General features: G+C 45.5%; 1 protein-coding gene across 3 annotated transcripts in view; it reads left to right on the top strand.

Moving 5' to 3' along the window:
- Window positions 1-3,581: 3,581 nt before the first annotated feature.
- Window positions 3,582-26,818, top strand: part of GANC (glucosidase alpha, neutral C) — a 90,603-nt gene continuing 67,366 nt past the window's right edge. For 2 of the 3 annotated variants that reach the window (XM_073639090.1, XM_073639092.1), the window contains exons 1-6: window positions 3,582-3,638; window positions 9,228-9,348; window positions 11,836-11,892; window positions 13,413-13,521; window positions 13,673-13,800; window positions 21,841-22,023. In XM_073639090.1, the coding sequence (XP_073495191.1) occupies window positions 9,290-9,348; window positions 11,836-11,892; window positions 13,413-13,521; window positions 13,673-13,800; window positions 21,841-22,023 (536 nt within the window). In that variant the 5' untranslated portion in view covers window positions 3,582-3,638; window positions 9,228-9,289. Of the gene's footprint in view, window positions 3,639-3,751; window positions 3,874-9,227; window positions 9,349-11,835; window positions 11,893-13,412; window positions 13,522-13,672; window positions 13,801-21,840; window positions 22,024-26,818 lie in introns of all 3 variants that reach the window. The other variant, XM_073639091.1, reaches the window with a different exon arrangement.

The raw sequence follows: 26,818 nt of genomic DNA, 5'->3' as shown, positions 1-26,818 counted from the left end.
TCTGTTTTGGGCAACCGCCAGTTTGTAAACAGCAGAATAATAAAAATAATAAAAAATACAAAGAAAAAATTTTTAAAAAAAAACAAAATATGCTATCCCTACTAACTGAACCCCCTCCCCCACACACACACAATTTACAGGATTAGTTATGAGGCCTCTGCTCAGGATATTAACTATAGTGAGAATAGATGAAATACCGAAATGAAAGGTGGTATTCACTTTTTTTTATTATTTAAACGCATGCGTTTGGGGCTAAAAATCATTTTTGTAATTGGGTTTCATAAAAAGCTTTGTACAGTTCAGCTTTTACAGGCTCTTTGTTTCCTAGCACACTCAACTTTGATGTGGTCTGTGGTCGTACATCAGCTGAGAGGAGCTCAGAAATAGACATAAAACAGTTAGAAAGTCTTAAATTGGACCGTCAGAGCAAGCTCGCTGATGGATTTTTAGTTGACTCAGTCTGCAGCCAGTAATAGACAGCACGGAGGAAACAGAAGACAAACGGAGCAAAATGTTTAATGAAAACCAATTAAAAACATTATTTTTAGCCCCAAAAACATGTATTTAAGTAAAAAAAAAACTTTAAATAATACAGGTGCATCTCACAAAATTAGAATATCATCAAAAAGTTAATTTATTTCAGTTCTTCAATACAAAAAGTGAAACTCGTATATTATATAGAGTCATTACACATAGAGTGATCTATTTCAAGTGTTTATTTCTGTTAATGTTGATGATTATGGCTTACAGCCTATGAAAACACAAAAGTCATTATCTCACTAAATTAGAATACTTTATAACAACAGCTTGAAAAATGATATTAAAATCCGAAATGTTGGAGCCTACTGAAATGTATGTTCAGTAAATGCACTCAATACTTGGTCGGGCTCCTTTTGCATCAATTACTGCATCAATGCGGCAATGTGGCATGGAGGCGATCAGCCTGTGGCCCTGCTGAGGTGTTATGGAAGCCCAGGTTGCTTTGATAGCAGCCTTCAGCTCGTCTGCATTGTTGGGTCTGATGTCTCTCATCTTTCTCTTGACAATACCCCATAGATTCTCTATAATAGATTCTCTATGGGGGTAAGGTCAGGCGAGTTTGCTGCCAATCAAGCACAGTGATACTGCTGTGTGTAAACCCGGTATTGGTACTTTTGGCAGTGTGGACAGGGCCAAGTTCTGCTGGAGAATGACATTTCCATCTCCAAAAAGCTTGTCGGCAGAGGGAAGCATGAAGTGCTCTAAAATGTCCTGGTAGACGGCTGCGCTGACTTTGGTCTTGATAAAACACAGTGGACCTCCACCAGCAGATGACATGGCTCCCCAAACCATCACTGATTGTGGAAACTTCACACTAGACCTCAAGTAGCTTGGATTGTGGCCTCTCCACTCTTCCTCCAGACTCTGGGACCTTGATCTCCAAATGAAAATTGCAACTCTGGGACCTTGTGAAGTGTCAATGACTGCCTTCTGGACATCTGTCAAGTCAGCAGTCTTCCCTATGATTGTGGAGCCTACTGAAACAGACTATGGGACCTTTTTAAACGCTTAGGAAGCCTTTGCAGGTGTTTTTTGCTAATTATTTTAATTTACTGAGATAATGACCTTTGTGGTTTCATTGGCTGTAAGCCATAATTATCAACATTAACAGAAATAAACACTTGAAATAGATCGCTCTGTTTGTAATGACTCTATATAATATGAGTTTCACTTTTTGTATTGAAGAACTGAAATAAATTAACTTTTTGATGATATTCTGATTTTGTGAGATGCACCTGTATCTCGCCAGAGCAGTAATATGGAGAAGCATCAGTAGTAGAGCCCATTACTCACCACATGACGTCACATGACTTCCTGAGCCTACGTTTGCTCTTGGGTCACAGGCATGGATTTAGGAACAGGACATCTGACAACCATTTTGGTAGTTGTAACCATTAGAGAGATCTTAATGGGGGTTTTCACAGCTTCTGAGGCAGAGGCACACCCATTCCCTGCCTCCTGACTTCCTGCATACTGGGATGGCTGACATGCTACCACGATATGCAGCCCAGACTGTAGCTTTCCGTCACTTTTAGGATGCCTGACTAATATATCACCTTAATGGGAACCTGTCACCTGCTTCATGCTGCCCAAACCAAAGGCAGCATGAAATGAAGTCTGGCTACACGAGTGCAGACAAGTATATTTTTCTGTAAAACATTCCAGCATTTCAGAGAATATGCACATTAAAGATCTGGCCAGGGACCATACCTGGAGACCAGACAGTCCTGTGCCGCCCCCAGTCAGTTTCAGAGAGTGCAGTGCCACCCCAGCCAGTTTCAGAGAGTGCAGTGCCGCCCCCAGCCAGTTTCAGAGAGAGTAGTGCCGCCCCCAGCCAGTTTTAGAGAGAGTAGTGCCACCCCCAGCCAGTTTCAGAGAGTGCAGTGTCGCCCCCAGCCAGTTTCAGAGAGTGCAGTGCCGCCCCCAGTCAGTTTCAGAGAGAGCAGTGCCGCCCCCAGCCAGTTTCAAAGAGAGTAGTGCCGCCCCCAGCCAGTTTCAGAGAGTGCAGTGCCGCCCCCAGCCAGTTTCAGAGAGAGTAGTGCCGCCCCCAGGCAGTTTCAAAGAGTGCAGGGCCGCCCCCAGCCAGTTTCAGAGAGTGCAGTGCCGCCCCCAGTCAGTTTCAGAGAGAGTAGTGCCGCCCCCAGCCTGTTTCAGAGAGTGCAGTGCCGCCCCCAGCCAGTTTCAGAGAGAGTAGTGCCGCCCCCAGGCAGTTTCAAAGAGTGCAGGGCCGCCCCCAGCCAGTTTCAGAGAGTGCAGTGCCGCCCCCAGTCAGTTTCAGAGAGAGTAGTGCCGCCCCCAGCCTGTTTCAGAGAGTGCAGTGCCGCCCCCAGCCAGTTTCAGAGAGAGTAGTGCCGCCCCCAGGCAGTTTCAAAGAGTGCAGGGCCGCCCCCAGCCAGTTTCAGAGAGTGCAGTGCCTCCCCCAGCCAGTTTTTTTCCTGTGTCATTACAGTTGATTGACAAGTCTCTCCCTATGTAAACACAAAGAAGAGATCTGTCAATCATCAGCAGCATTGGGAGAAGCCCTCTAGGGGGCGCCGCTGGACTAGCCTCGTCTCCGGCTATGGTCCCTGGCCCAATCTTTAAAACATATCTTTTCTGATATGCCGGAGTGTTTCAGAGAGAAATATACCGGGCTGTAATCGTGCACCAAGCCTCTGATTCAGGCAGCGCATGGTTGAATCAGGTGACAAGTTCAACCTAGGAGTACGTTCACACTTCATGTTTTTGCCCCCAAAATGCAGCTTTTTATTGTACCATCAAAGCGAATGAGTGAAATTATTTTTTTCTTGCAGATTTGAAGCTGTTTCATATCTGCAGCATGTCAGATCTTTCAGCGATTTTCACCTATTCTAATGAATGGGAAAAGACATGCATAAAAAAAATGCATGAAAAACAACATATTTTTTATGCAGATGTGTCTACAGCAAATACTTAGAGTGTGCACATACCCTTAGGGTTGTAAATTTAGTTTACACAGGGAAAACCTGGTGACAGGTTCCCTTTAAATATGCGGAGCTCGCTGACTGTTATGAAGGCAGACGTCACAGTGACACTGTCCGCCCACTCAGGAAGCAGACTGTACACTGGGCAGGCCAGAGGTAAATCAGTAGGAAAAATATTTACGGTTTGCTGGAAAGCTGGGCATGATTGTATAAACTGCCCCAACACCCACAGGGAATTTTAACAATTTTTCAGTATAATTTCCCACCAGACACTGTGGAGTTCTGCCATCCAGGGACAGCTTACAAAGAATATCCACCATTCCCTGGTTACTTCATAGCAAGTTACAACCACTGTGCAGTAAAAGGCACGTGGTGACGGCAAAGCTGTGCTGTAAGTCACTGTATAGACCAATCTATCATTAATTATAGTTACTGAGTGATATTACGTACTAGTGTATATTACCGGTCAGTTGCATGGTGGGTGTCACTTTGTTTTACGAATGTGTCACTTGTATTTTTGTGACGTTAGAGAACCTGCACGTGACGTACTTCTAATTTGCTTTTGTTAGGGGTCATATACAAAGACGTGTTTACGACCCTGTATTGCAGCACACAGAGCCCCCACTAGTCCATTTTTCTAATCTTTAAATCCCCGCCAGCCTTTTCTTCTTCAATCCCTTTGTGAGTGCACTGAATGTAGTTACTTACTCATCAGTCGGTGTCTTCATCTGTTTTCAGCCGTGCTCCGGTCAATCATCCCCATGTAATGACTTTTGTAAGCCGCCGGATCACATAGGATCTGGAAGTCACTTTTCTCAATATGAGTCTATGGGACTCAGAACAAGGCTACTGAGCATCTGCATAGACCTGCATGCAGAAGATTTATAAAAGCAACCTCCGCTTCACACAGCAACCATTGTGTGATTTAAATGGTCCAAAAGGGGGTGTTCTCCAGCATCAAAGGAAAGTAGTTGAAATCTAGCCTTTAGTCATATACAGGTGCATCTCCCTAAATTAGAATATCATCAAAAAGTTAATTTATTTCAGCTCTTCAATACAAAAAGTAAAACTCCTATATTATATAGAGTCATTACAAACAGTGATCTATTTCAAGTGTTTATTTCTGTTAATGTTGATGATTATGGCTTAAAGCCAATGAAAACACAAAAGTCATAATCTCAGTAAATTAAAATAATTAACAAAAAACACTTGCAAAGGCCTTTAAAAAGGTCCCTTAGTCTATTTCAGTAGGCTCCACAATCATGGGGAAGACTGCTGACTTGACAGATGTCCAGAAGGCAGTCATTGACACACTCCGCAAGGTCCCAGAGTTCCAATTTTCATTTGGAAATCAAGGTCCCAGAGTCTGGAGGAAGAGTGGAGAGGCCACAATCCAAGCTGCTTGAGGTCTAGTGTGAAGTTTCCACAATCAGTGATGGTTTGGGGAGCCATGTCATCTGCTGGTGTAGGTCCACTGTGTTTTATCAAGACCAAAGTCAGCGCAGCCGTTTACCAGGAAATTTTAGAGCACTTCATGCCTCCCTCTGCCGACAAGCTTTATGGAGATGGAAATGTCATTCTCCAGCAGGACTTGGCACCTGTCCACACTGCCAAAAGTACCAATACCTGGTTTAAAAACAACAGTACCACTGTGCTTGATTGGCAGCAAATTCACCTGACCTTAACCCCATAGAGAATCTATTATAGAGAATCTATGGGGTATTGTCAAGAGGAAGATGAGAGACACCAGACCCAACAATGCAGACGAGCTGAAGGCTGCTATCAAAGCAACCTGGGCTTCCATAACCCCTCAGCAGGGCCACAGGCTGATCGCCTCCATACCACATTGCCGCATTGATGCAGTAATTGATGCAGGAGGAGCCCCGACCAAGTATTGAGGGCATTTACTGAACACACATTTCAGTAGGACAACATTTCGGATTTTAAAAACATTTTTCAAGCTGTTGTTATAAAGTATTCTAATTTACTGAGATAATGACTTTAGTGTTTTCATTGGCTGTAAGCCATAATCATCAACATTAACAGAAATAAACACTGGAAATAGATCACTCTGTTTGTAATGACTCTATATATATAATATATGAGTTTCACTTTTTGTATTGAAGAACTGAAATAAATGAACTTTTTGATGATATTCTAATTTAATGAGATGCACCTGTAGGATAAAAAAAATGTGGCTGAATGAGCACATATTAAAAAAAACATAATGCTTAAGCTTTACGGGTAGACATTTTTATACCCGAAACGCGTAAGCATTATGAGTTATTTTAATATGTTCACATTCAGCCAAATTTTTTTATCCTATATGATTTAAGGCTAAGTTTTAACTATTTTCTGTTATGAATCGTGGTTCTGTGCTCCCACCTGGGAATGGAGCAGGTCCGGTGCTACGCTACTCCGGTCGCAAGCACTGCCATTGTTCTGACCTTGGAGTCGGAGTTACCACGCGTGCAGGGAAACTGTTCCAATCTTGTGGAGCATTGCGTTCTGGTGTTGTGGGATGTGTGAGGACGCGGGACGCCATGTCTCTCACTGATTTCTCTGCCCAGGGAAGATGGGAAGCTGTCTTCCCGGGTTGCCAGGCAACACAGGACGCTGTTTTGTCTGGCACTAAGAAATGGTGGGATTTTGTCCAGTCTGCTGTTGAAACTAGCAGGGAGTGGCTGTCTGGGGATGATTGGGAGGTAATCAACACCTGATCATTATGCGGGCTATATAATCCTGCTCCCTGCTCAGTCCTTTGCTGTTTATTGCAGTTCCCTATGTGCTTGGTGATGAGTGGTGCTAGCATTAGGGTTTGCTATCTTTTCAGGGGTTTTCTCATTTTATCTTCTGGCTTCTCTTCCTGGGGTTCTTGCAGAGGTAATCACCTGGTCCTCAACTGGGCACCAGCCACCTCCAGTGTCAGGACAATGGCGGTGCCTGTGACCTGAGTAACATAGCACCGTACTTGCTCTATTCCCAGGTGGGAGCACAGAACCATGATTCCTAACACTTTCATTTGGTGCTGGAGAACATCCATTTAGAGCACAGACCCAGACCACAGACCGTCTGCCCTGGAAGTCTCCTGAGATACTTATCTCTACACAGGAGCGGTGATCTAAATTGACACTATTTGAATTTTTTTGTATAGCTGTGTGATTTGGCAGGTCACAACTGCAGTCATGTAGTGCTGGAGCAGGGCTGAAAACGGGTGACAACGGCTGCTACTGGTGAGTATGTGACTACATGCAGTACACATACATGATCCCTAGCAAAGGGATCAAAGAAAAATTGCTGGAGTGGTGCTTTAATCCCACTATATACTGCTGACCAATAGCCTTAGTAAACTTTTTCCTGAGCCTCTCCACCTTCGGCATTGAGACCGCAGACCTCCATTCATCCTCTGTCTCATGCATGACCAAATAACTTTTACTTTTGGCCAAACAACCACCCATCTCCTCTCAAATGTCATTGTTCATCAGCATAGATTTCATCTTTGTCCACCATCACATCTGAAGAAGCACTCTTCTTGACTGCTTCTTCCAAAAAAAGCAATGCAGCTGGCAGTATCTTCAATCTCCCCTTCCAAACCATCACATGGAGCACACTTATTTTGGGATTCCCCAAAAAGGCCTAAAAATAGTAGAGGCATTGACCCACTGTCAATAAAAAACTTTATAAATAATCAAATGACAATTTGCCACAATTGTTAGACCATCACCTTATCTTTTGTATTGCAATGTCTAATGAGCATGTGGAAAGGTCATGGTGAAGGGAGGGGGATCAGGGTCACCTATTGTGATTGGTGGACCCTGTATTATCAGCTGTGTATCAAGGTGTTTACCTGTCATTGTAATCCTGCCTATGTTAATATGGAGCCTGCTGAAAACTCATCCCGAAAGAAGGGAAAGTGTGAGTCTTAAAGGGAATCTATCAGCAGGTTTTTGCTACCACATCTGAGAGCAGCCTGATGTAGTGAAAGAGAAGCTGAATCCAACGATGTATCACTTAGATTACTGGGTGCAGCTGTTCTGACACAATCAGAGCTTTTAGATTTAGAATGAAGCAGAGCTGAGGAAGCTAGCCCCGCCCACACCACAGCTAACCTCACCCACACCAGGCTCTCTGTGTACAAAGTCTATAGACAGTGAGGTGCTGTCACGCACAATGTAGGAAAGACAAACACGACGGGATGAGGGGAAGGGAGTCCAGACACTAGGGAAAGGGGGAGTGGAGACCTCCTAGGCTGATCTGATATCACCCTGTCTCCCCTACCATCCCTATATTGGTTCCTCACCAGTCGCCGAACAAGAAACCTAAGCCCTGTATCTCCCTAGAGCGAGGCCCTGGATAGAGAATGGGAGGATGCGCACTGGTCAGTCCCCACTAACAACTAAGGACAGCAAGGGAGACAAACACAGGGGGAAGCAACTTAGCTTGAGCCGACTTCAGAGAGATTACACCAAACGTCCTCCAACCACCAGAGAGGAAGTAAGCAGACTGCAATAGCTCCAAGCCTTCACAATGGAACATGTGAATATCACCAGTGCCTCCCTGTAGCAAACTGAAAGTATTTAAACACCCAGGCCAGGGTGTCAATTAGAGCAGGAGTGAGGTAGCCGCTGGGTCCTAAAGAAATACAGATTTAAGAAGGTGTCTGCAATGCTAAACGAAGAGATCTTCTGCAGCCAACTGCAGAGCGACTGTCTGTCACATCTGACACACCCGTGACAGGTGCTCATCACAGGAGGGGGCGTTGCCGGACTAGTATAGTCCTGCACTGTTAATCTCTTAGTGATAAATCCTTCACAGTTAGTAAACAACAGCACGCACTTTAACAAGTGACACATTCCTGAGTTCTGTGTTTCAGACTCTATCTCCTACTGTCTTCAGAATACACAGCAAAAACCTGCTGACAGATTCCCTTTAAATATATCAAGTGGCCAGTGTGAAAACTGCAAGATTACAATTTTTTTTAAATACAGATCTTTATAGGAATAAAAAAATGCCAAAATATTTAAAAAAATACATGAAACACCAAAACCTGATTTAAATAATAGGTCATTTTCTGATAACAGCTTCCCTTTTAAGGGGTATTGCTATAGTTAGACAACATAAACAAAATAAGCAACATTGCAATTGACTTAATTTTTCTATCTGCTGTAATTCCCCTGAAATGAGAGTTTTTGTCTTACACAGTGTAAACATGGTTTTCATGGACCTGGGCTACAAAAACCTGGCTGAGTGTGCACAGTAGTTATATTCCAGGCAAGGGGTTAACTCCTAACATACCAGCCACCTCTCTCCAGTTCATTGATTTCTATACAGCAGTTATCTGCTCACCTCCCCCATTCTCTCAGCTCCTGACATGCTGCTGTTATAAATCTTGCAAAATCTCCAGACCCCACAATCAGCACCTTTCAGAACAGACCTCCTAATCACTGCTCTAGCTGTCTGGATCTGTGCACTTTCTCACATGCTCTATTATCGATATATGTAAATACAGAGTCTATAGTGTAAACTTCAGAGCAATCATTGATAGCTCAATGCATTACAGCAGAGCTTTATAGTTTTACTAATAAAACAACTCTGCTAGAACTGTCACTCAAGGAGGAGAGTACGCCTAGCAGGAAACCAGGAGGTGAGGAGATTGCAGCATTGTGTACTGCCCAAGAGACAACTTGAGAATAACCCTTTAAATTCAGTATACATTTCAATTGTAATATTGATTTTGCCCACTAGGTGTCACAGTTGTAATAATAGAAAGAAAAACCCAAACACCTAGAAATTAAGACTGTAGAAATATGGCGTCTACCGAACTGGAGACCCCCAAGATTCTCCAATCAGATGATCCTCTAAAGGAGTAAGTCTAATGGGATATATTATAAAGTATATGTAAACCTACATTATTAGAATAGAAAGTGTTCAGAATGTTTTCATAGTGGTTTGTTTATCTATAATGTTTCATCTTGTAAAGAGTTAATCACCTAAATTAATACCAATAATAATACCAAAAAAATAGGATTTGAGTACCTTGTATTTCTATGAAAAGGTATTAAAAAGCTGCTTTATGGACTATGGGTCATCAATATCTGATTGGTGGGGGTGCGATACCTGGCACCCCTGCCGATCAGCTGTTCCCAGTTTCAGCATTGACTAGAAGGGCTCAGTTGTGGAGCTGCACAGCACAGATCTATTAACTTGACTGCAGCTAAGTACTGCACATCCGCACCCTAGTGATTCCAATAAAGGTTGGATATGCTGTGCCCAGCTGCGGCCATCATACAATTGATGGGTCTGTGCTGCACAGCTACTGAACAGTTCTGGCCACTGCTATCACTGAGAACAGCTGATCGGCGGAGGTGCTGGGTGTCACGCCCACACCAATCAAACATTGCTGTATCCTAAGGATGGGCCATGTAAAAGTCCCAGACAGCTCCTTTAACTACAGAAAAAAAACAAACAAAAGGGACAACTTTTATTAAAGCATGGCGTCAGCTTCATAAGCAAAAAGCTGAGGATGGTTCCCTTTAAGGGGTACCTTTCACTAGTTTGAGTATGTTAAACTTGTGACATCATGGAATAGTTGGTACAGGGTTGAATTAAATGTCATTTTTATTTTTCATTTCTCCTCTCTGTTGTTGGGATATTATTTTGTAAAGTTTAGGTCATAATTTATATATGTCCAAGGGGGCATTATCAGAGATTCTTCTCTGAGGGCGTGTACTTCTAAGCCTGCATGATGCCTGTGAAGAAATGGCACCAGAGGGACCCCGCAGAATCCCACCGCTGGCACCAATGTGATGAAATGGCACCAGAGGGACCCCGCATAATCCCACTGTTGCCACCACTTGTGATGGATCCACACCCCGCCACCTGCCCGACGTCACAATTACGTCAGACGAAGCACGTGGTATGGATCTTCCCTTTGCACCAATGTGACGTTTCGCACCCCCTCGAGGACGCGTAAGGTCAGATTGGTGCAGTTCTGCACAGACACCCCCTGAGAGCAGAGAGGCTCCTTCATTAGCTCCAGGGAAGCAGAGCCTGGTCGGCCTGGGATAGCTGCCACCAGTTTCTATTAGGTATAACGGACTTATATCGGGCTAGAAACTGGCCCGGTAGCGTGATTGTGGGCCGAACAATGGATGTGAGGGTTCGTGGATCGAGATAAAAGAACAGACCAAGGTTAAATTATATATTTAATCGTCTTAAGGGCACACTAGACAAACACTATATACATAAGGGTTATACATACACAATGGTCAGAGTTGCAAGCACAATGGTAGGGGTACAAAAGATATAAAACAGTTATTACGAATCAGTTACCGATCAGATGGACAACCTGGTTTTCAGGGGAAGGGCTGCCACATGGGAGGCTTGGGGGCCCTTTCTTTGTTGTTGCCGGACTTTTCCCCCCACGACGTGACGTCACGACCTCCCAAGGAAAAAAGACAATGGAGCCAGGGCTACTGGAGTTCTTAACCCCTCTGAATTACTCCCACTCCTGCCTCCCAGCTGCACCCAAATCTCCTCCCCTGGTCTCTCTCAGCTAAAACTTCCAAAAACTAAAATGGGCTATGCCTCCTTACTGGACGGTCCTAGGGAGCCAGTTCTGGTGTCATTGGACCCAGCTGGGCCCCTGCTACGTGTGGATACCAAGCACTGGGGTCTGAGGGGCCCCCACAAGGCTGTGCTGGGTATCGCCCTTTCTGCATGTGCTGGACTGTTCGGAAAGCTAGGGTGACATTCTCCATTCTTTTAGGTTTCCAAAAATCTAGTTCGTTTGTCATTAGGATGTATCGTATTCCCATAACTTGATGTTGAATTATGGTATCTTACACAAAAGAGCACATGGCCTGGGGGAGGGTCGTCCTGTGCCACTCACAGCTGCTGTGAGATATGTCACTCCCTGCTTCTCAGCCTCCTCCCTTCTGCTTGGTGCAAAAAGTGTCGAATTACACTTTGCATTGAAGAACTCTGTAAAGCCCGCCAAACAGTGCACAGTGATTGACATGGGATTATCTTGAATATTCTTCACAATGCCTCTAGCTTATGATTGGTCAATGTCATGCAGGGGAAAAATTACACTCCCAAGGACAAGAATCTCTGGTAACACGCCCTTGGATTTATCGTAAAGTAGAATTTTAACTTTACAAACTAGCAGAGAAGAGAAATTAATAATAATAAACATTTTATTCAGCTCTGCAGATGCTATTCCATGATGTGGCCAGTTTAAAATACTGAAACTGGTGAAAGGTCTTCTTTACGTGAAACCACTTTGTAAGTGTATTAAACTGTAAAATATTGCATATTATTTTAATAGAAAATATATTTTTTTATTTTGTAGTGTCCTTATTGAGAACAAGAGTAAATTTAAGACATGTGAACAGATTGCGTTTTACAGGTAAATCTACAGTGACTGGGAAAACTATTATGTATATTGTATTTAGTTATCACTAAATTCACTCATAAGTGCAAGGATAAGAATATGTGAAATGGGTATGATTCTCTAACTGCATTACTTTGTGTGCCAACTTAGGTGTTCAAAACTAATATACTGATTTTAGAATGCTTCACTTTGTGAACTTGTTAAGATCTTTGACGTGTCTGTAACTGCAGTGATGGGATCTAGGTTTGACAGCTCTACAGCTTAGATGCCACACAGCCAATAAACACAGCAACATCTTAGCAGTTGACACATTGGATGAGGTAATGCAACCCTTCATAGTTTGCAATCTTTATTCTTCTAAGTAATGTGGGGATTTCTGCTCTCTTGTAACCACCTAGATACGCACAAGCATCAGGTGTTTATATCAAAACAGAATATAATTTATTGTCCTTCATAAACTTTACAGCTCAAACTGAAAGCAGCTTTTCTTCATGGTCCTTTCTTCAGCGCAAATGAATGACAAAAAAAGTCCTTTCTGTAGGTAAAGCTAAGTAAATCAAAACAGTCTCATCAACTTGGTATTTACAGGCACTTCTCAGTCTCTAGCGTAGACTGTCCACCATTAATGGTCTTTCTCCAGCACACTCTGCTAAGGGAACCCAGCTGCCTATTATTATGCTTGTAAGACTCGGACTGGGAACAACCTTTCCCACCCAGGCTCTTTTGGCTGCTCCTAAATCCCGTACCCAAAATCCAGTCAAATAAAAACCCTCTCAGTAACCTAGTGCTACTTGTATTGAATTTACACTACCGAAGCCAGCCGCCTCGGTGACACATCCAGCACCTTACCTCCTGCCTTCTTACAGTACAAACAGTACTTTTAAGTATGTAGTCAATGTTCCAATCCCTCCTGGTTTTATTGACATCTTCTTGGTGGAGGCTGCTCGTGACCTATAGTGGCAGTGGAGATGTCAATCAATTCAGAAGTGGATTATTGACCGCTTGAGTGTTCCTGATGTGCATTCCACCCTGATGGATATTCTATGGTAATCTTATATACAGTTTTTTATGAAGTGATTTCTGTAATTCTCCGACAGGTTCCATTTAACACATTACAAGTACATAATGCATAGTCATCAATAAAGAAAAATAGGATTTTAAATAAAATTGATTCCTCAGAAATCAGGGCCCCACAGCTTCGCAGACTTCTCAGGTTACTGTATGAAATCTTTAGAGCTTTTATTGGTTTTATGGATTTCAGTTTGGAATCAGGCTAAAAATATTATTATATAGGGCATAAAATATATCAATTACATAGGATTCGTTTTTTTGGGCTGAAATAAACATATCAAATTTTGAAACACATAACTGAGTTAACACCTGCACTTATATGCCCTATCCACATTGAACCCATGATAAAACTAATTTATATAGTAAACTTGTAGTACCTTAAAGAGATTTGCAGTTTAAGTTTTTAAAGTTACAGATTTTTACAAATGTGTATGTTATGTTATATTAAATGTGTTTGTATTTAGGAGACAGAAGCTCTTTCACCCAGACCGGTCGCCATACTGTGCTGAGCTGAACACACTGAATACAGAGAATGGCATTGTTACTCTAAGCCTGATTCATCAAGAAACACAGGTTAGCACTATCATTTCACCTGTGGTTATTGTGTTGATGACGTCTTTTCTAAGACTGCTGGATAATCTCTTTGCATCGTTTTTTGACATTTTGCATACATTCACAATTCTATGGCCATATGTGTAATTATCATAATTGCATTTCCCTCCAGGTAAAACTAAAGCTACAAATCATGGCAGTCCAAGGCAACATCTTTAGAATAAAGATCAATGAAGAGTCTTCTTTGAAGCCCAGATTTGAGGTCCCTGATGTTTTGGTGAAGGAACCAACTGTTAAGCAGTAAGACTCACCTCTTTATTAATGCTGGACCGTAACATTATTAGGGAAGCAAAAGGAGAATAATGATTGTTCAGGCAGCTGGTGTGACCATCTCTGAACATGTAGGAGGGCCCTCATTTCTACATGTATCACCTAGAAGAGGGGTGCGCAACCTACAACTGTCATGCTTATGGGTTTGAACCCTTGAGCCTATGTTTTTTGGTTGACTTCTCTGTTCGCTGAGCCAAAGCAGACAGAACTTTTCAGTAGGTGTTTAGGTTCTGTTATTCTGGCCTCAGTCTGTTTAGCATAACACAGGTGTTTTCATTTGTCTGCCCTATCACCTTTCGGGTGCGGCTTTATATACTTTCCTGCTGGTAATGGTCTCTTTTGGATGTTCAGCCAGTCAGTGTAATTCCAGCTTCCTGTTTATCTCTTTGCTGTTTCTGTTCTGTACTCTGCACCTATCTTCTGTTTCTTTCTTGGAAGTAGGCTGCATTTTATCTACCAGTACGTACTTAATACATTATTTTGTATTTCGTGGTTTATTTTGCTCACTCACTCATTTTTCAGCACACTTTCCCTTTTGTAGGTAATTCACACTCTTCCCTCCTGTTCTCTAGGAGTAACGTGGCCCACGATGCCATTCTTTGTGGCCCCCAGCCTTCTCTGACTCTTCTGTGTTCAGTAACTCTCAGAAGCTATGAACATAGTTGCATTTATTGTATGGTTATCTTGTTTCCTTATTTCTCTACTACTGAAAGGAGGAGCACAGGAACCTATTGTAACATACCTGGCGGCGTCCTTGCATAGTGGTCCATCTCCCACTGTGCAAGAGCGCGCACTTGATCTCCTGTCCAGAATGTCTCTCTGGCTTCCCTCCATGCTGTCTGTTTGTGTCTGTTTCTGCTGCTTAAGGGCGGCGCCCGATCACTTCCTGCTTTTTGTACCTGCTGTGGGTCACACCTCTTGTGCGTCCTCAGCCTATTGCTGTCTGTCACCTGGTATATAGCTCAGCTGCGCCCATCTATCCCTGCCTGAGCATAGTGTTTCTTTCAGTTTGTGCTTGCACTCTGAAGGTGCCAGGTCCCGTTCTGTGTTCTCTTTTCTGCCTATCCTGGAGGCTGTATTTCCAGGCCTGTCTGAACACGCTCCTAGCCTGTTCCTCCTGCCTTCTAGGGGCCGATTACCTAGACCTGTTCCTGTATCTTGTCTGACCTGTCTGAACACGCTCCTAGCCTGTTCCTCCTGCCTTCTAGGGGCCGATTACCTAGACCTGTTCCTGTATCTTGTCTGACCTGTCTGAACACGCTCCTAGCCTGTTCCTCCTGCCTTCTAGGGGCCGTTTACCTAGACCTGTTCCTGTATCTTGTCTGACCTGTCTGAACACGCTCCTAGCCTGTTCCTCTCGCCTTCTAGGGGCTGATTTCCTAGACCCGCTTCTGTATCTTGTCTGTCCTGTCTGAACACGCTCCTTGCCTGTTCGTCCTGCCTCTCTGGGGGCCGTATTCCCAGACCCGCTCCTGTATCCCGCTGCAGTGTCGGTCTCCTCCGTACACTCAGTTCCAGTCTGAACTCTCTCCTATCCTTTACCTGTTTTGCCTCTATGTCCGTTCCCTTCCTTTTTCTGCAGAGTCTGAACTCGTACCTAACTCCTGCTTGTTGTCTCTGTACTCCCGTTTGTGAGTTTGTGGTCCACTCGCTACTTCACTGCAAGTACCCTGTGGGTGTCTGGCTCTGCCTTTCCCTTCCTGTCTGTTCCGTGTGAACAGAGCCCTGTCCCCCCTACTCAGCCTAGCCTGCTCTGACTCCTTTGCTCGCTGCTCCGGCAGTCCTGTCCTGCCCTGCTTCTGCCCGCTGCTCCGGCAGTCCTGTCCTGCCCTGCTTCTGCCCGCTGCTCCGGCAGTCCTGTCCTGCCCTGCTTCTGCCCGCTGCTCCGGCAGTCCTGTCCTGCCCTGCTTCTGCCCGCTGCTCCGGCAGTCCTGTCCTGCCCTGCTTCTGCCCGCTGCTCCGGCAGTCCTGTCCTGCCCTGCTTCTGTCCGCTGCTCCGGCAGTCCTGTCCTGCCCTGCTTCTGCCCGCTGCTCCGGCAGTCCTGTCCTGCCCTGCTTGTGCTCGCTGCTCCTGCAGCCCTGTCCTGCTCTGTTCTTGCCCACCGCTTCGGGCGTTCCCTCTCTGCTGTGGTTGTCTACCGCATCTGCGGTTCTGTGACCCAGTCTGTACTGGGTCTTAACCTTTCTGTGCTCCAGCCCGTCCTTTCGGCCAGTACCTCCCTGCCTGCATACTCGCCTGTATCCACCCATCTGCATACCTGCCGTGTTTGCTTATATCCACCAGTCTGTGCCAGCCTAACCTGCCTGTTCCTGAGTCCCAGTGTGTACTGGGTCCTATCCCGCCTGTGTTCCTACCTGCTAGTGCCTCCCTGTCTGCACTCTAGCTGTGCTTGCCTGTACCCCTCTACCTGTATTGTTCCTGAGTCCCAGTGTGTACTGGGTCCTATCCCGCCTGTGTTCCTACCTGCTAGTGCCTCCCTGTCTGCACTCTAGCTGCGCTTGCCTTTACCCGCCTGCCTGCATACCAGTCGTGCCTGCCTATACCCTCCAGTCTGTGCGCCAGCCTAACCAGCCTGATCCAGTAATCCCTGTGTGGGTCAACCCCCGTGTCCGGAGTTTGACCTGGAGTAGCACCTGGTCCCTCTGCCCGGTTTCTCCCTGGTGCACTGGCGTCGTATGCCGTCGTGCCATCTTGGTCGGATCGGCCAGATACTTAGTCACGCCCCTCCAGGCACTCTCCGGTTCATGGTCCAGTGGAATCACTACAATCACACGCACACGCCGCTCAGCCCGGGCGTGTGCATAACAGCATGCTCAGGCCATGGTTCCCGTTGAGCCCCACGGCCTTCGCTCTCTGAGAAGTTTTCCAGCGAATACATGCATTAAAATAAATAAATAAATATTTTTTTTTTCCTTTAGCTGAGTTCCAGGCGAATTACGCACCCGTCCAGATGGATCTATCTGCTCTCGTTCCCGCGGATCCGCTACGTTATTATGGGGATCCTAGACAAATTCGTGCATTTGTGGAGCAATGCATGCTACACTTCAAGTTCTACCCTCTATGTTTTCCCACCGATCGGGTTAAGGTGGCATTCATTATGTCTTACCTGGCGGGTGATGCCTTGGAATGGATCAACCCCCTATATGAAACACAGGATCCGATCCTCCTGGACCTAATGGCCTTCCTGGTGGCCTTTCTAATGGTCTTCGATGATCCTAACCCGGAGGCTCCTGCTGAAGCTTCACTTCCCAATATCCCGGAGCAGCCCCAATGGGTAATGTGTGTGGGTAGCGCAATAGTCCTCCAGCCCAATGAGACTACTGCCCACCCAGAATCCTCACAGGGTGACTACGCTTTCCGGAATACTTCTCCCAACCTCAAGAGGCAGTCCAGACGTGCTAGACGTAGAGGCAAGCCGTCACGCCAGGGTCTGTCCTCCCTGAGACCTCCTGACCCCAACCTTGAAGTCCCTACTGAAGCTTCATCTCCCTGTATCCCGGAGAAGCCCCAACGGGTAATGTGCGTGGGTAGTGCACCAGTTCTCCTGCCCGAAGAGACTTCTGCCCATCCAGACTCCACACAGGAGAACTTCCTGCACCCGGCATCAGATGCTTCACCCACTTTAACCGGTGTGCATGTCCAAGGATGCTCCAAAGCTGTGGTTACCTCAGAGTCTGTGCACCTCTACTACCTGGCGGAGGACCCCCTGTTGCCTCCTGAATCCTCCGGGATACCACTCGATGACAAATGGAGAGAGAATTCTCTACACCCGGTACTCGATACTTTGTCCGCTTCATCCTGTGAGCCTGACAATGGGTACCCCAAAGTGGTAGTTACCCCCGAGTCTCTACACCCCTCCGACCAGGCGGAGGACCTCCAGTTGTCTCCTGAACCCTTCGGGGTGCTACCTGGTAGCGAAAGGACAGAGACTCTCCTATACTCTGTACCTGATACCTCGCTCGCTTCGTCCAGTGAGTCCAACCTAGTGTACTCCGAAGCAGAGGTTACTCCCGAGTCTCTACACCCCTCCGACCAGGCGGAGGACCTCCAGTTGTCTCCTGAACCCTTCGGGGTGCTACCTGGTAGCGAAAGGACAGAGACTCTCCTATACTCTGTACCTGATACCTCGCTCGCTTCGTCCAGTGAGTCCAACCTAGTGTACTCTGAAGCAGTGGTTACTCCCGAGTCTCTACACTCCTCTGACCAGGCGGAGGACCTCCAGTTGTCTCCAGAACCCTTCGGGGTGCCACCTGGTGGTAAATGGACAGAGACTTTCCTATATCCTGGATCTGATACCTCGCTTGCTTCGTCCAGTGAGTCCGACCTAGTGTACTCTGAAGCAGAGGTTACCCGTGAGTCTCTACACCCCTCTGACCAGGCGGAGGACCGCCAGTTGTCTCCAGAACCCTTCGGGGTGCCACCTGGTGGAGAATGGACAGAGACTTTCCTATACTCGGTACCCGATACCTCGCCTGCTTCGTCCAGTGAGTCCGACCTAGTGTACTCTGAAGCAGATGTTTTCTCTGAGCCTCTGCACTCTTCTGACCCGGCGGAGGACCTCCAGTTGTTTCCTGAATCCTCCGGGGTACCACCAGAAAACAAAGAGACAGTGACTTTTCCTCATTATGTACCTGATAACCCGTCTATTTCTTCCTGTGAGCTTGTCAAGATGTACCTCGAAGCAGAGATTACCCCCAAGTCTCTGTCCCCCTCCAACCCGGTGAAGGACTTACAGTTGTCTCCTGTACCCTCTGGGGTGCCACCTGAAAATATGTGGAGAGAGACTTCCTTGTGTGCTGTTCCTGGTACTCCACCCGTTTCGTCTGTTGCTAAGGGTGACTGGATGGGAGGTAGCATCCTAGCTACCCAGAGGAGACCAGTTTTTCCGGTGGACAGTGGAAGTGATCTCTTCGAAGTGAAGAATTGGCCCTCGAATTCCCTGCGGAAGATTCTGGCAGGCCTGAAGAAGAGGGGGCGTAAGGGGGGGGGTACTGTAACATACCTGGCGGCGTCCTTGCATAGTGGTCCATCTCCCACTGTGCAAGAGTGCGCACTTGATCTCCTGTCCAGAATGTCTCTCTGGCTTCCCTCCATGCTGTCTGTTTGTGTCTGTTTCTGCTGCTTAAGGGCGGCGCCCGATCACTTCCTGCTTTTTGTACCTGCTGTGGGTCACACCTCTTGTGCGTCCTCAGCCTATTGCTGTCTGTCACCTGGTATATAGCTCAGCTGCGCCCATCTATCCCTGCCTGAGCATAGTGTTTCATTCAGTGTGTGCTTGCACTCTGAAGGTGCCAGGTCCCGTTCTGTGTTCTCTTGTCTGCCTATCCTGGAGGCTGTATTTCCAGGCCTGTCTGAACACGCTCCTAGCCTGTTCCTCCTGCCTTCTAGGGGCCGATTACCTAGACCTGTTCCTGTATCTTGTCTGACCTGTCTGAACATGCTCCTAGCCTGTTCCTCTCGCCTTCTAGGGGCCGTTTACCTAGACCTGTTCCTGTATCTTGTCTGACCTGTCTGAACACGCTCCTAGCCTGTTCCTCTCGCCTTCTAGGGGCTGATTTCCTAGACCCGCTTCTGTATCTTGTCTGTCCTGTCTGAACACGCTCCTTGCCTGTTCGTCCTGCCTCTCTGGGGGCCGTATTCCCAGACCCGCTCCTGTATCCCGCTGCAGTGTCGGTCTCCTCCGTACACTCAGTTCCAGTCTGAACTCTCTCCTATCCTTTACCTGTTTTGCCTCTATGTCCGTTCCCTTCCTTTTTCTGCAGAGTCTGAACTCGTACCTAACTCCTGCTTGTTGTCTCTGTACTCCCGTTTGTGAGTTTGTGGTCCACTCGCTACTTCACTGCAAGTACCCTGTGGGTGTCTGGCTCTGCCTTTCCCTTCCTGTCTGTTCCGTGTGAACAGAGCCCTGTCCCCCCTACTCAGCCTAGCCTGCTCTGACTCCTTTGCTCGCTGCTCCGGCAGTCCTGTCCTGCCCTGCTTCTGCCCGCTGCTCCGGCAGTCCTGTCCTGCCCTGCTTCTGCCCGCTGCTCCGGCAGTCCTGTCCTGCCCTGCTTCTGCCCGCTGCTCCGGCAGTCCTGTCCTGCCCTGCTTCTGCCCGCTGCTCCGGCAGTCCTGTCCTGCCCTGCTTCTGCCCGCTGCTCCGGCAGTCCTGTCCTGCCCTGCTTCTGTCCGCTGCTCCGGCAGTCCTGTCCTGCCCTGCTTCTGCCCGCTGCTCCGGCAGTCCTGTCCTGCCCTGCTTGTGCTCGCTGCTCCTGCAGCCCTGTCCTGCTCTGTTCTTGCCCACCGCTTCGGGCGTTCCCTCTCTGCTGTGGTTGTCTACCGCATCTGCGGTTCTGTGACCCAGTCTGTACTGGGTCTTAACCTTTCTGTGCTCCAGCCCGTCCTTTCGGCCAGTACCTCCCTGCCTGCATACTCGCCTGTATCCACCCATCTGCATACCTGCCGTGTTTGCTTATATCCACCAGTCTGTGCCAGCCTAACCTGCCTGTTCCTGAGTCCCAGTGTGTACTGGGTCCTATCCCGCCTGTGTTCCTACCTGCTAGTGCCTCCCTGTCTGCACTCTAGCTGTGCTTGCCTGTACCCCTCTACCTGTATTGTTCCTGAGTCCCAGTGTGTACTGGGTCCTATCCCGCCTGTGTTCCTACCTGCTAGTGCCTCCCTGTCTGCACTCTAGCTGCGCTTGCCTTTACCCGCCTGCCTGCATACCAGTCGTGCCTGCCTATACCCTCCAGTCTGTGCGCCAGCCTAACCAGCCTGATCCAGTAATCCCTGTGTGGGTCAACCCCCGTGTCCGGAGTTTGACCTGGAGTAGCACCTGGTCCCTCTGCCCGGTTTCTCCCTGGTGCACTGGCGTCGTATGCCGTCGTGCCATCTTGGTCGGATCGGCCAGATACTTAGTCACGCCCCTCCAGGCACTCTCCGGTTCATGGTCCAGTGGAATCACTACAATCACACGCACACGCCGCTCAGCCCGGGCGTGTGCATAACACCTATTTGTCTACAGCAGTGGAAGTTCCAGATATCGAACCTCAACTTTATAAATTATGATACATTTAATAAAGTTGATATATACCTTGTATCAGACTACTGCTGTACATTTTATGCAGCTCTTTGGAGTGATAAAATCACAAAATTTGGCACTTGGACCTAAAAACGTTGTGCACCTCTGACCTTGAATAAAGACAATACATAGAAGCTCTGCAATAAGAAAATAACATACAGTACTTAGCTAACATTTTTTTGATAAAAAAATATAAAAGCCATCCCACCGTAACAAGGTGTACCCAGGATGATCCCTAAATGTAGTTTTATAACGGCCAGGACTATGATGTTCTTTTACCATTGTAGGAAAGAAAGAGGTAAAAGTCCTGCATCAGAGGACAGAGGTAGTACGTTCCCAAAGATTCATCCTGAGACATCCCCTTTAACGGGAAACAAGAATGCTGAGAGAAATTGGGAGCATCCAGGTCTTTAGGAAGAGGGTGTTATGAGTGATACATTTTGGGTTGAAGGAGCTAAGTGCACACAACATTTTTTTTTCAACTTTTTCAAGTTGAAGATGCTTCCAGAAACTCCAATTTTTCTGGTGTTTTGTAAACCTGAACTATCATTCTTTAGCAGTTTTTGTCATCTTCTAAATGCTTGTTCAACATTTTAGACCTACAGTGGGTATTTTGCTTGTTTTCTAGCATTTTTGGTGGCATCTTTTGTACTGTTTTTTTTTCGGGATGGTTTTTAACACCATTCAACAATAAAGAAACGTTGTTTTTTGAAGCAAAAACGCAGGCAATACTATCAAAAAGATGGTGGTTCAGTGGTAACAAAATCTGAATTTGGTTGCTTTGGACAACTATACTTCTCTTCAGTTTTTATTGGCCCTTATAAAGTTTTCATAAAGTTTTAAATAATGCATTGTCCACTTGGACCTCAGCTAGACAATTGGAGCTAATAGTACACAGCTTTCCTGAAAAGCAAAAAACACCTTGGTAATGGCTGCATTATTTTTTTAGGTTGAAAATATCCAACCTGGAAACCAACATTTTAGTTCTTGAACACCCGAATAGCTCATGTAAAATCCATCTTACTGCCAAGCCATTCTCTCTGCTGCTTCTCCAGGATGACAAGGAACTGATCAGCGTTAATTCTCAGGGAATGTTATACTTTGAAAATGCTCTCTCTCCATCCAAAGAAAGGTAGGATAGAACATTTGCTGAGATATTGGCATCTTATTTCATAAATACGCCTGTGTACAATGACTTCTGCAAAGGTCAGGTTTACATGAGTGTATAGACAAATAGGAGGCTGGAAGTTCGGAATGGGAGACCCGCGGTCAGTACAGGCATTTCGGTTCCGTATTACGGACCATGAAATAAACTTGTGTGAACTCGGACTAACAGATCTTGCCAACTCTTTTTTTTTTACTAATGCCTTCTACATTGACATACTTATAATTATCAGACAAGTATAGGCTCCCTTTACAGCAAGGGTTACTAAGTGATTCACACCAGGTCCTTTCTAGATAAAGTTGACTAGGCGAAACATTGACAACTGCGTGTGTATTATTTTGTGTCTCCTTGTAGAGGTCAACTTAGTCATCACCAAGTGTGAGGTGATGGACAAAGTTGTTTGCATGACATAACCCATCCAAGCCTAAAGTTTGGTTGAAGTTTGGAGAAAATAAACATGGCCCCGATCAAACATTAGATTTAGGTGAAATCCGAGGCAGAACTGAGTATATAACAGAGGACACATATTTGGCCTCATTCCTTGTTACATTTCATAGTTTTATAGTTTTAAGGGTGAAGGTAGACTTAATCCATTGAGTTCAAGCTATAACCTAACATGTTGATGCAGAGGAAGGCAAAAACGCCCATGGGGCAGACATCAATAGCTCTATATTAAGGGAAAAATTCCTTCCCGACTCCATACGGCAATGAGATTAGCTCCTGGATCAATGTCCCATCACAAAATCCTGTTTCCATAACCTGTAATACTATATTTATCAAGAAAGGCATCCAGACCCTTCTTGAATAGTAGTAGTGAATCAACCGTTACAACATGTGGTAAAGAGTTCCATAGTCTCACTGCTCTTACAGTAAAGAATCTGCATCTACGATTATGATTAAGCCTGCTTTACTCTAGACCACACATGTCAAACTCTGGCCCCTGGGACAAATCTGGCCCGTAGTGTGATTATATTTGGCCCGCGACACCAGAAACACCACCCCTATGTGGGGTCATGATTCTGTATGGAGGACTATGTGGGGCCCACTATACTGTATGGAGGAATTTGTGGGGCTCATTATACTGTATGGAGGACTATTTTGCGATTTTGTCCAAGTTTTTCATTTTGGCCCTCTGTGTGTTTGAGTTTGACATCCCTACTCTAGACATAGATGATGCACACTTGTCCCTATAGCAGGCCAAAGTGTAAAAGGATCAGTAGAAAGGTCTTTGTACTTGTTATGGGGACGGTTGCAAACAACTTTATTAATAATGGAAAGCAACCGAACCCGGGGTCCGCGATGCAGCCTGGAAGACTGCGGCCGAACACCTTCCAGGTAAGAAGGTAAAACAACCAACTAATATATAAATCCCTCCAGTGTTACTGCACACCGGGACGAGAAAAGGGATTCGCACTATCTCTGTTAACTGCATGAGAGATGTGCGACAAATAATGTAGCCGTAGCCCTGTTAACTGCACAGAGGCTACGCAGTAGGCGCTAGGACGTGTGTGTGACTCACGCCGGCGTGTACGTGCTCCCAGCCGGTGTGCTACCGGACTGCGGAGTAACTCTCCACGTGGCTAACAGGCGGTGCCAGGAATACGGAGTCCGCAGTCCGCTCGGGGTGTATAGCGACCCCCTTGTCGGAGCCAGACTGTCAAACGGAACTACCTGACTCCCCCAGCTAACACTGCCTATCCCCATCTAAACCTGCCTGTCTGAAGCTAGAGCAGCAAGAGAGCTCGTGGAGCTCAAACATACAAGCGTCCACACATGAATACAACCTTAGCTCAATGATCAGAGCGCACTGCCATGTTTGTGGGCGGGCTACTTAAAGACTAAGCCCTGCCCACCATCGCATTATTGGTCGCACTACTGATGACATCACCCGTGGCCAATCAGGCGGTGCCAGGTCACCGGATCAGCTGACACCAAACCACCAATCACGGTCCGCCATGTCACGGGCATGCTCAGTGCAGTGCATCCCGGACTTGGGCTGTAGTAGGCCTGTTCCCCTCTGCAACCTATGCTTGACACTACTAGGAACAAAGACCTGAGAGACAACTTGTATATCTCATGCACCAGCTAGGCGTTGGGACCGACAGGGATGCTGAGCAGCATCTGCCCTGGCTGGACCAGAATGGGAGACCACAGAATCCACTGATGATTCTGAACTAATTTCAGATCCAGCAAATGCCTGATGCCTAACAGTACTGTCCCCTCATATATTTGTACATTGTAAGAAGATCGCCCCTTAGTCTTCATTTTTCCAACCTGAATAACCCCAAGTTTAATAACCTGTCTTGGAACTGCTGTCCACCCATTCCTTTAATAACCTTGGTCGCTCTTCTCTGCACCCTCTCTAGTTCAGGTATGTCTTTCTTATACACCGGAGACCAGAACTGTACACAGTATTCTAAGTGTGACCATACTAGTGATTTGTGTAGAGGCAAAACTATTTTTGTTTCATGAGCATCTATGACTCTTTTAATGCTTCCCATTATTTTATTAGCCTCGGCAGCAGCTGCCTGACACTGATTGCTAAAGTAGAGTTTGCCTTTCACCAATACACCCAGGTCTTTTTCAGTGACAGTTTTACCCAGTGTTTTACAATTTAGTTCATAATGATAAATTTTATTTCCTCTGCCCATGTGCATACCCTTACATTTATCTACATTAAATTTCAATTGCCATTTTTCAGCCCAAGCCTCCAGCTTACATAAATCCTTCTGTAATATTAAATTATCCTCCTCTGTATTGATTACCCTGCAAAGTTTAGTATCATCTGCAAATATTCTAATTCTACTCTGTATGCCCCCTACAAATGTCATTAAGAAACATGTTAAAAAGAAGAGGGCCCAATATTGACCCCTGTGGTAACCCATTTGCACCTTTTTTTGTCTAGTTTTTATTATTTATAGCATATTTTTCATATGTAGCAAATTTTAACATTCTCCATTTTAAGTCCATTTTAAATGTGTTTGCTTATATTTTTTTAATGTTTACCATTGTTGGCGAGAGTTTTACTTTCCAAATGTTTGTGGCCACATTGTGACTTTTGCTTTTTTTTTAATGATTTTATGTATACTTGTAATTTTTGCTCAGAAGTTGTGTTATTTTTAGTAGAACATGTGACTTTTTGCTCTTAAAATAGCGTGATAAAGATAGAAGACAAAAATAAAGAGTGTTTTTTATTTTGTGCAAAATTCATGACCCAAATGTGCTATTTTGAAGAAGTGAGCAACATCAACCAATATCACAAGACAAAAATGAAAAGTGACTTAACAAAAAGAGAAATTATGAATCGGGCCTGTAATGTTATGCAGAGGCTGCTACACATCCCCAGCATTTCCTTCCACGCCGCCATATACTTTTCCAGCTTGACTCAAGGTAATGGAGATTTAATACCACTAACTTTGAACTGACAGTGCGGCGTATCCGCGCCCCTCCTGCATTAATAACCTATAGTCTAACTGATTTATTTTTAGAGTGCACTTATTTAGACAATAATCCATTACAGTATATTTGAACTTCTATTACTGGGCTATATATCTCTCACATGGAGAGCTGTCATATGAAATATTTATTTATGACCCACTGATGGAATATTCTTCTGTGATCCTCTGATTGAGTGCCCCCTGGTCGGGCTCATGTCTGGATATTTGTATAATAAGTCACGAGATAGACATACACGGTATCTCGATCTTTCTTTAATCTTTTTACACTATCTGGCTGGTAGAATATGTCAACACTCACTACCCACTGAGTGCCACATAGGGGATGTAAGTCTCTTTGCAGGGTTTTTCTGCCTTTCCCGGTTTTTTCTTCCTTTAGTTGTCTCCCCCCCCCCCCAAAACTCCTCCCCCAATATTTATATTTGAGTAACTTTTGTGCATAATAAAAAAAATTCAATAAAGTATATATTTTTATGATTAAATCCCGTTTGTTGTTGTTTTGGAGATAACTTACAGTTATATTGAAGAATTCATAACTTAACATTTAGTGGTTCTCTTGTTCACGTATAACCTCCTTCTCCAATACTTCTTTCTTGGTTATCTATGATTATGATTAAGCCTGCTTTACTCTAGACCATACATGTCAAACTCTGGCCCGTGGGCCAAATCTGGCCTGCAGTGTGATTATACTTGGCCCACGACATCAGAAACACCACCCTTATCTTATAATTCTGTATGGAGGAATTTGTGGGGCTCATTATACTGTTTGGATGACTATGTGGGGCCCATTATACTGTATACTGATTGGCCTGCGATTTTGTCCAAGTTTTTCATTTTGGCCCTCTGTGTGTTTGAGTTTGACATCTCTACTCAACGTAGATGATGTACACTTGTCCCTATAGCAGGCCAAAGTGTAAAAATATCATTAGAAAGGTCTTCGTACTGTCCTCTCATATATTTGTACATTGTAAGACGATCACCACTAAGTCTTCGTTTTTCCAAACTGAATAACCCCAAATTTAATAACCTGTCTTGGAACTGCTGTCCACCCATTCCTTTAATAACCTTGGTCGCTCTTCTTTACGCCCACTTTAGTTCAGCTATGTCTTTCTTATACACCGGAGACCAAAACTGTACACAGTATTCTAAGTGTGGTCGCACTAGTGATTTGTGTAGAGGCAAAACTATTTTTGTTTCATGAGCATCTATGCCTCTTTTAATGCTTCCCATTATTTTATTAGCCTCGGCAGCACCTGCCTGACACTGATTGCTAAAGTAGAGTTTGCCTTTCACCAATACACCCAGGT

This window comes from Phyllobates terribilis, unplaced genomic scaffold, assembly GCF_046119375.1.
Source record: "Phyllobates terribilis strain yellow unplaced genomic scaffold, ASM4611937v1 Scaffold_7__3_contigs__length_470593459, whole genome shotgun sequence".
Lineage (NCBI taxonomy): Eukaryota > Metazoa > Chordata > Amphibia > Anura > Dendrobatidae > Phyllobates > Phyllobates terribilis.
This window is presented reverse-complemented; position numbering and strand designations above follow the sequence as displayed.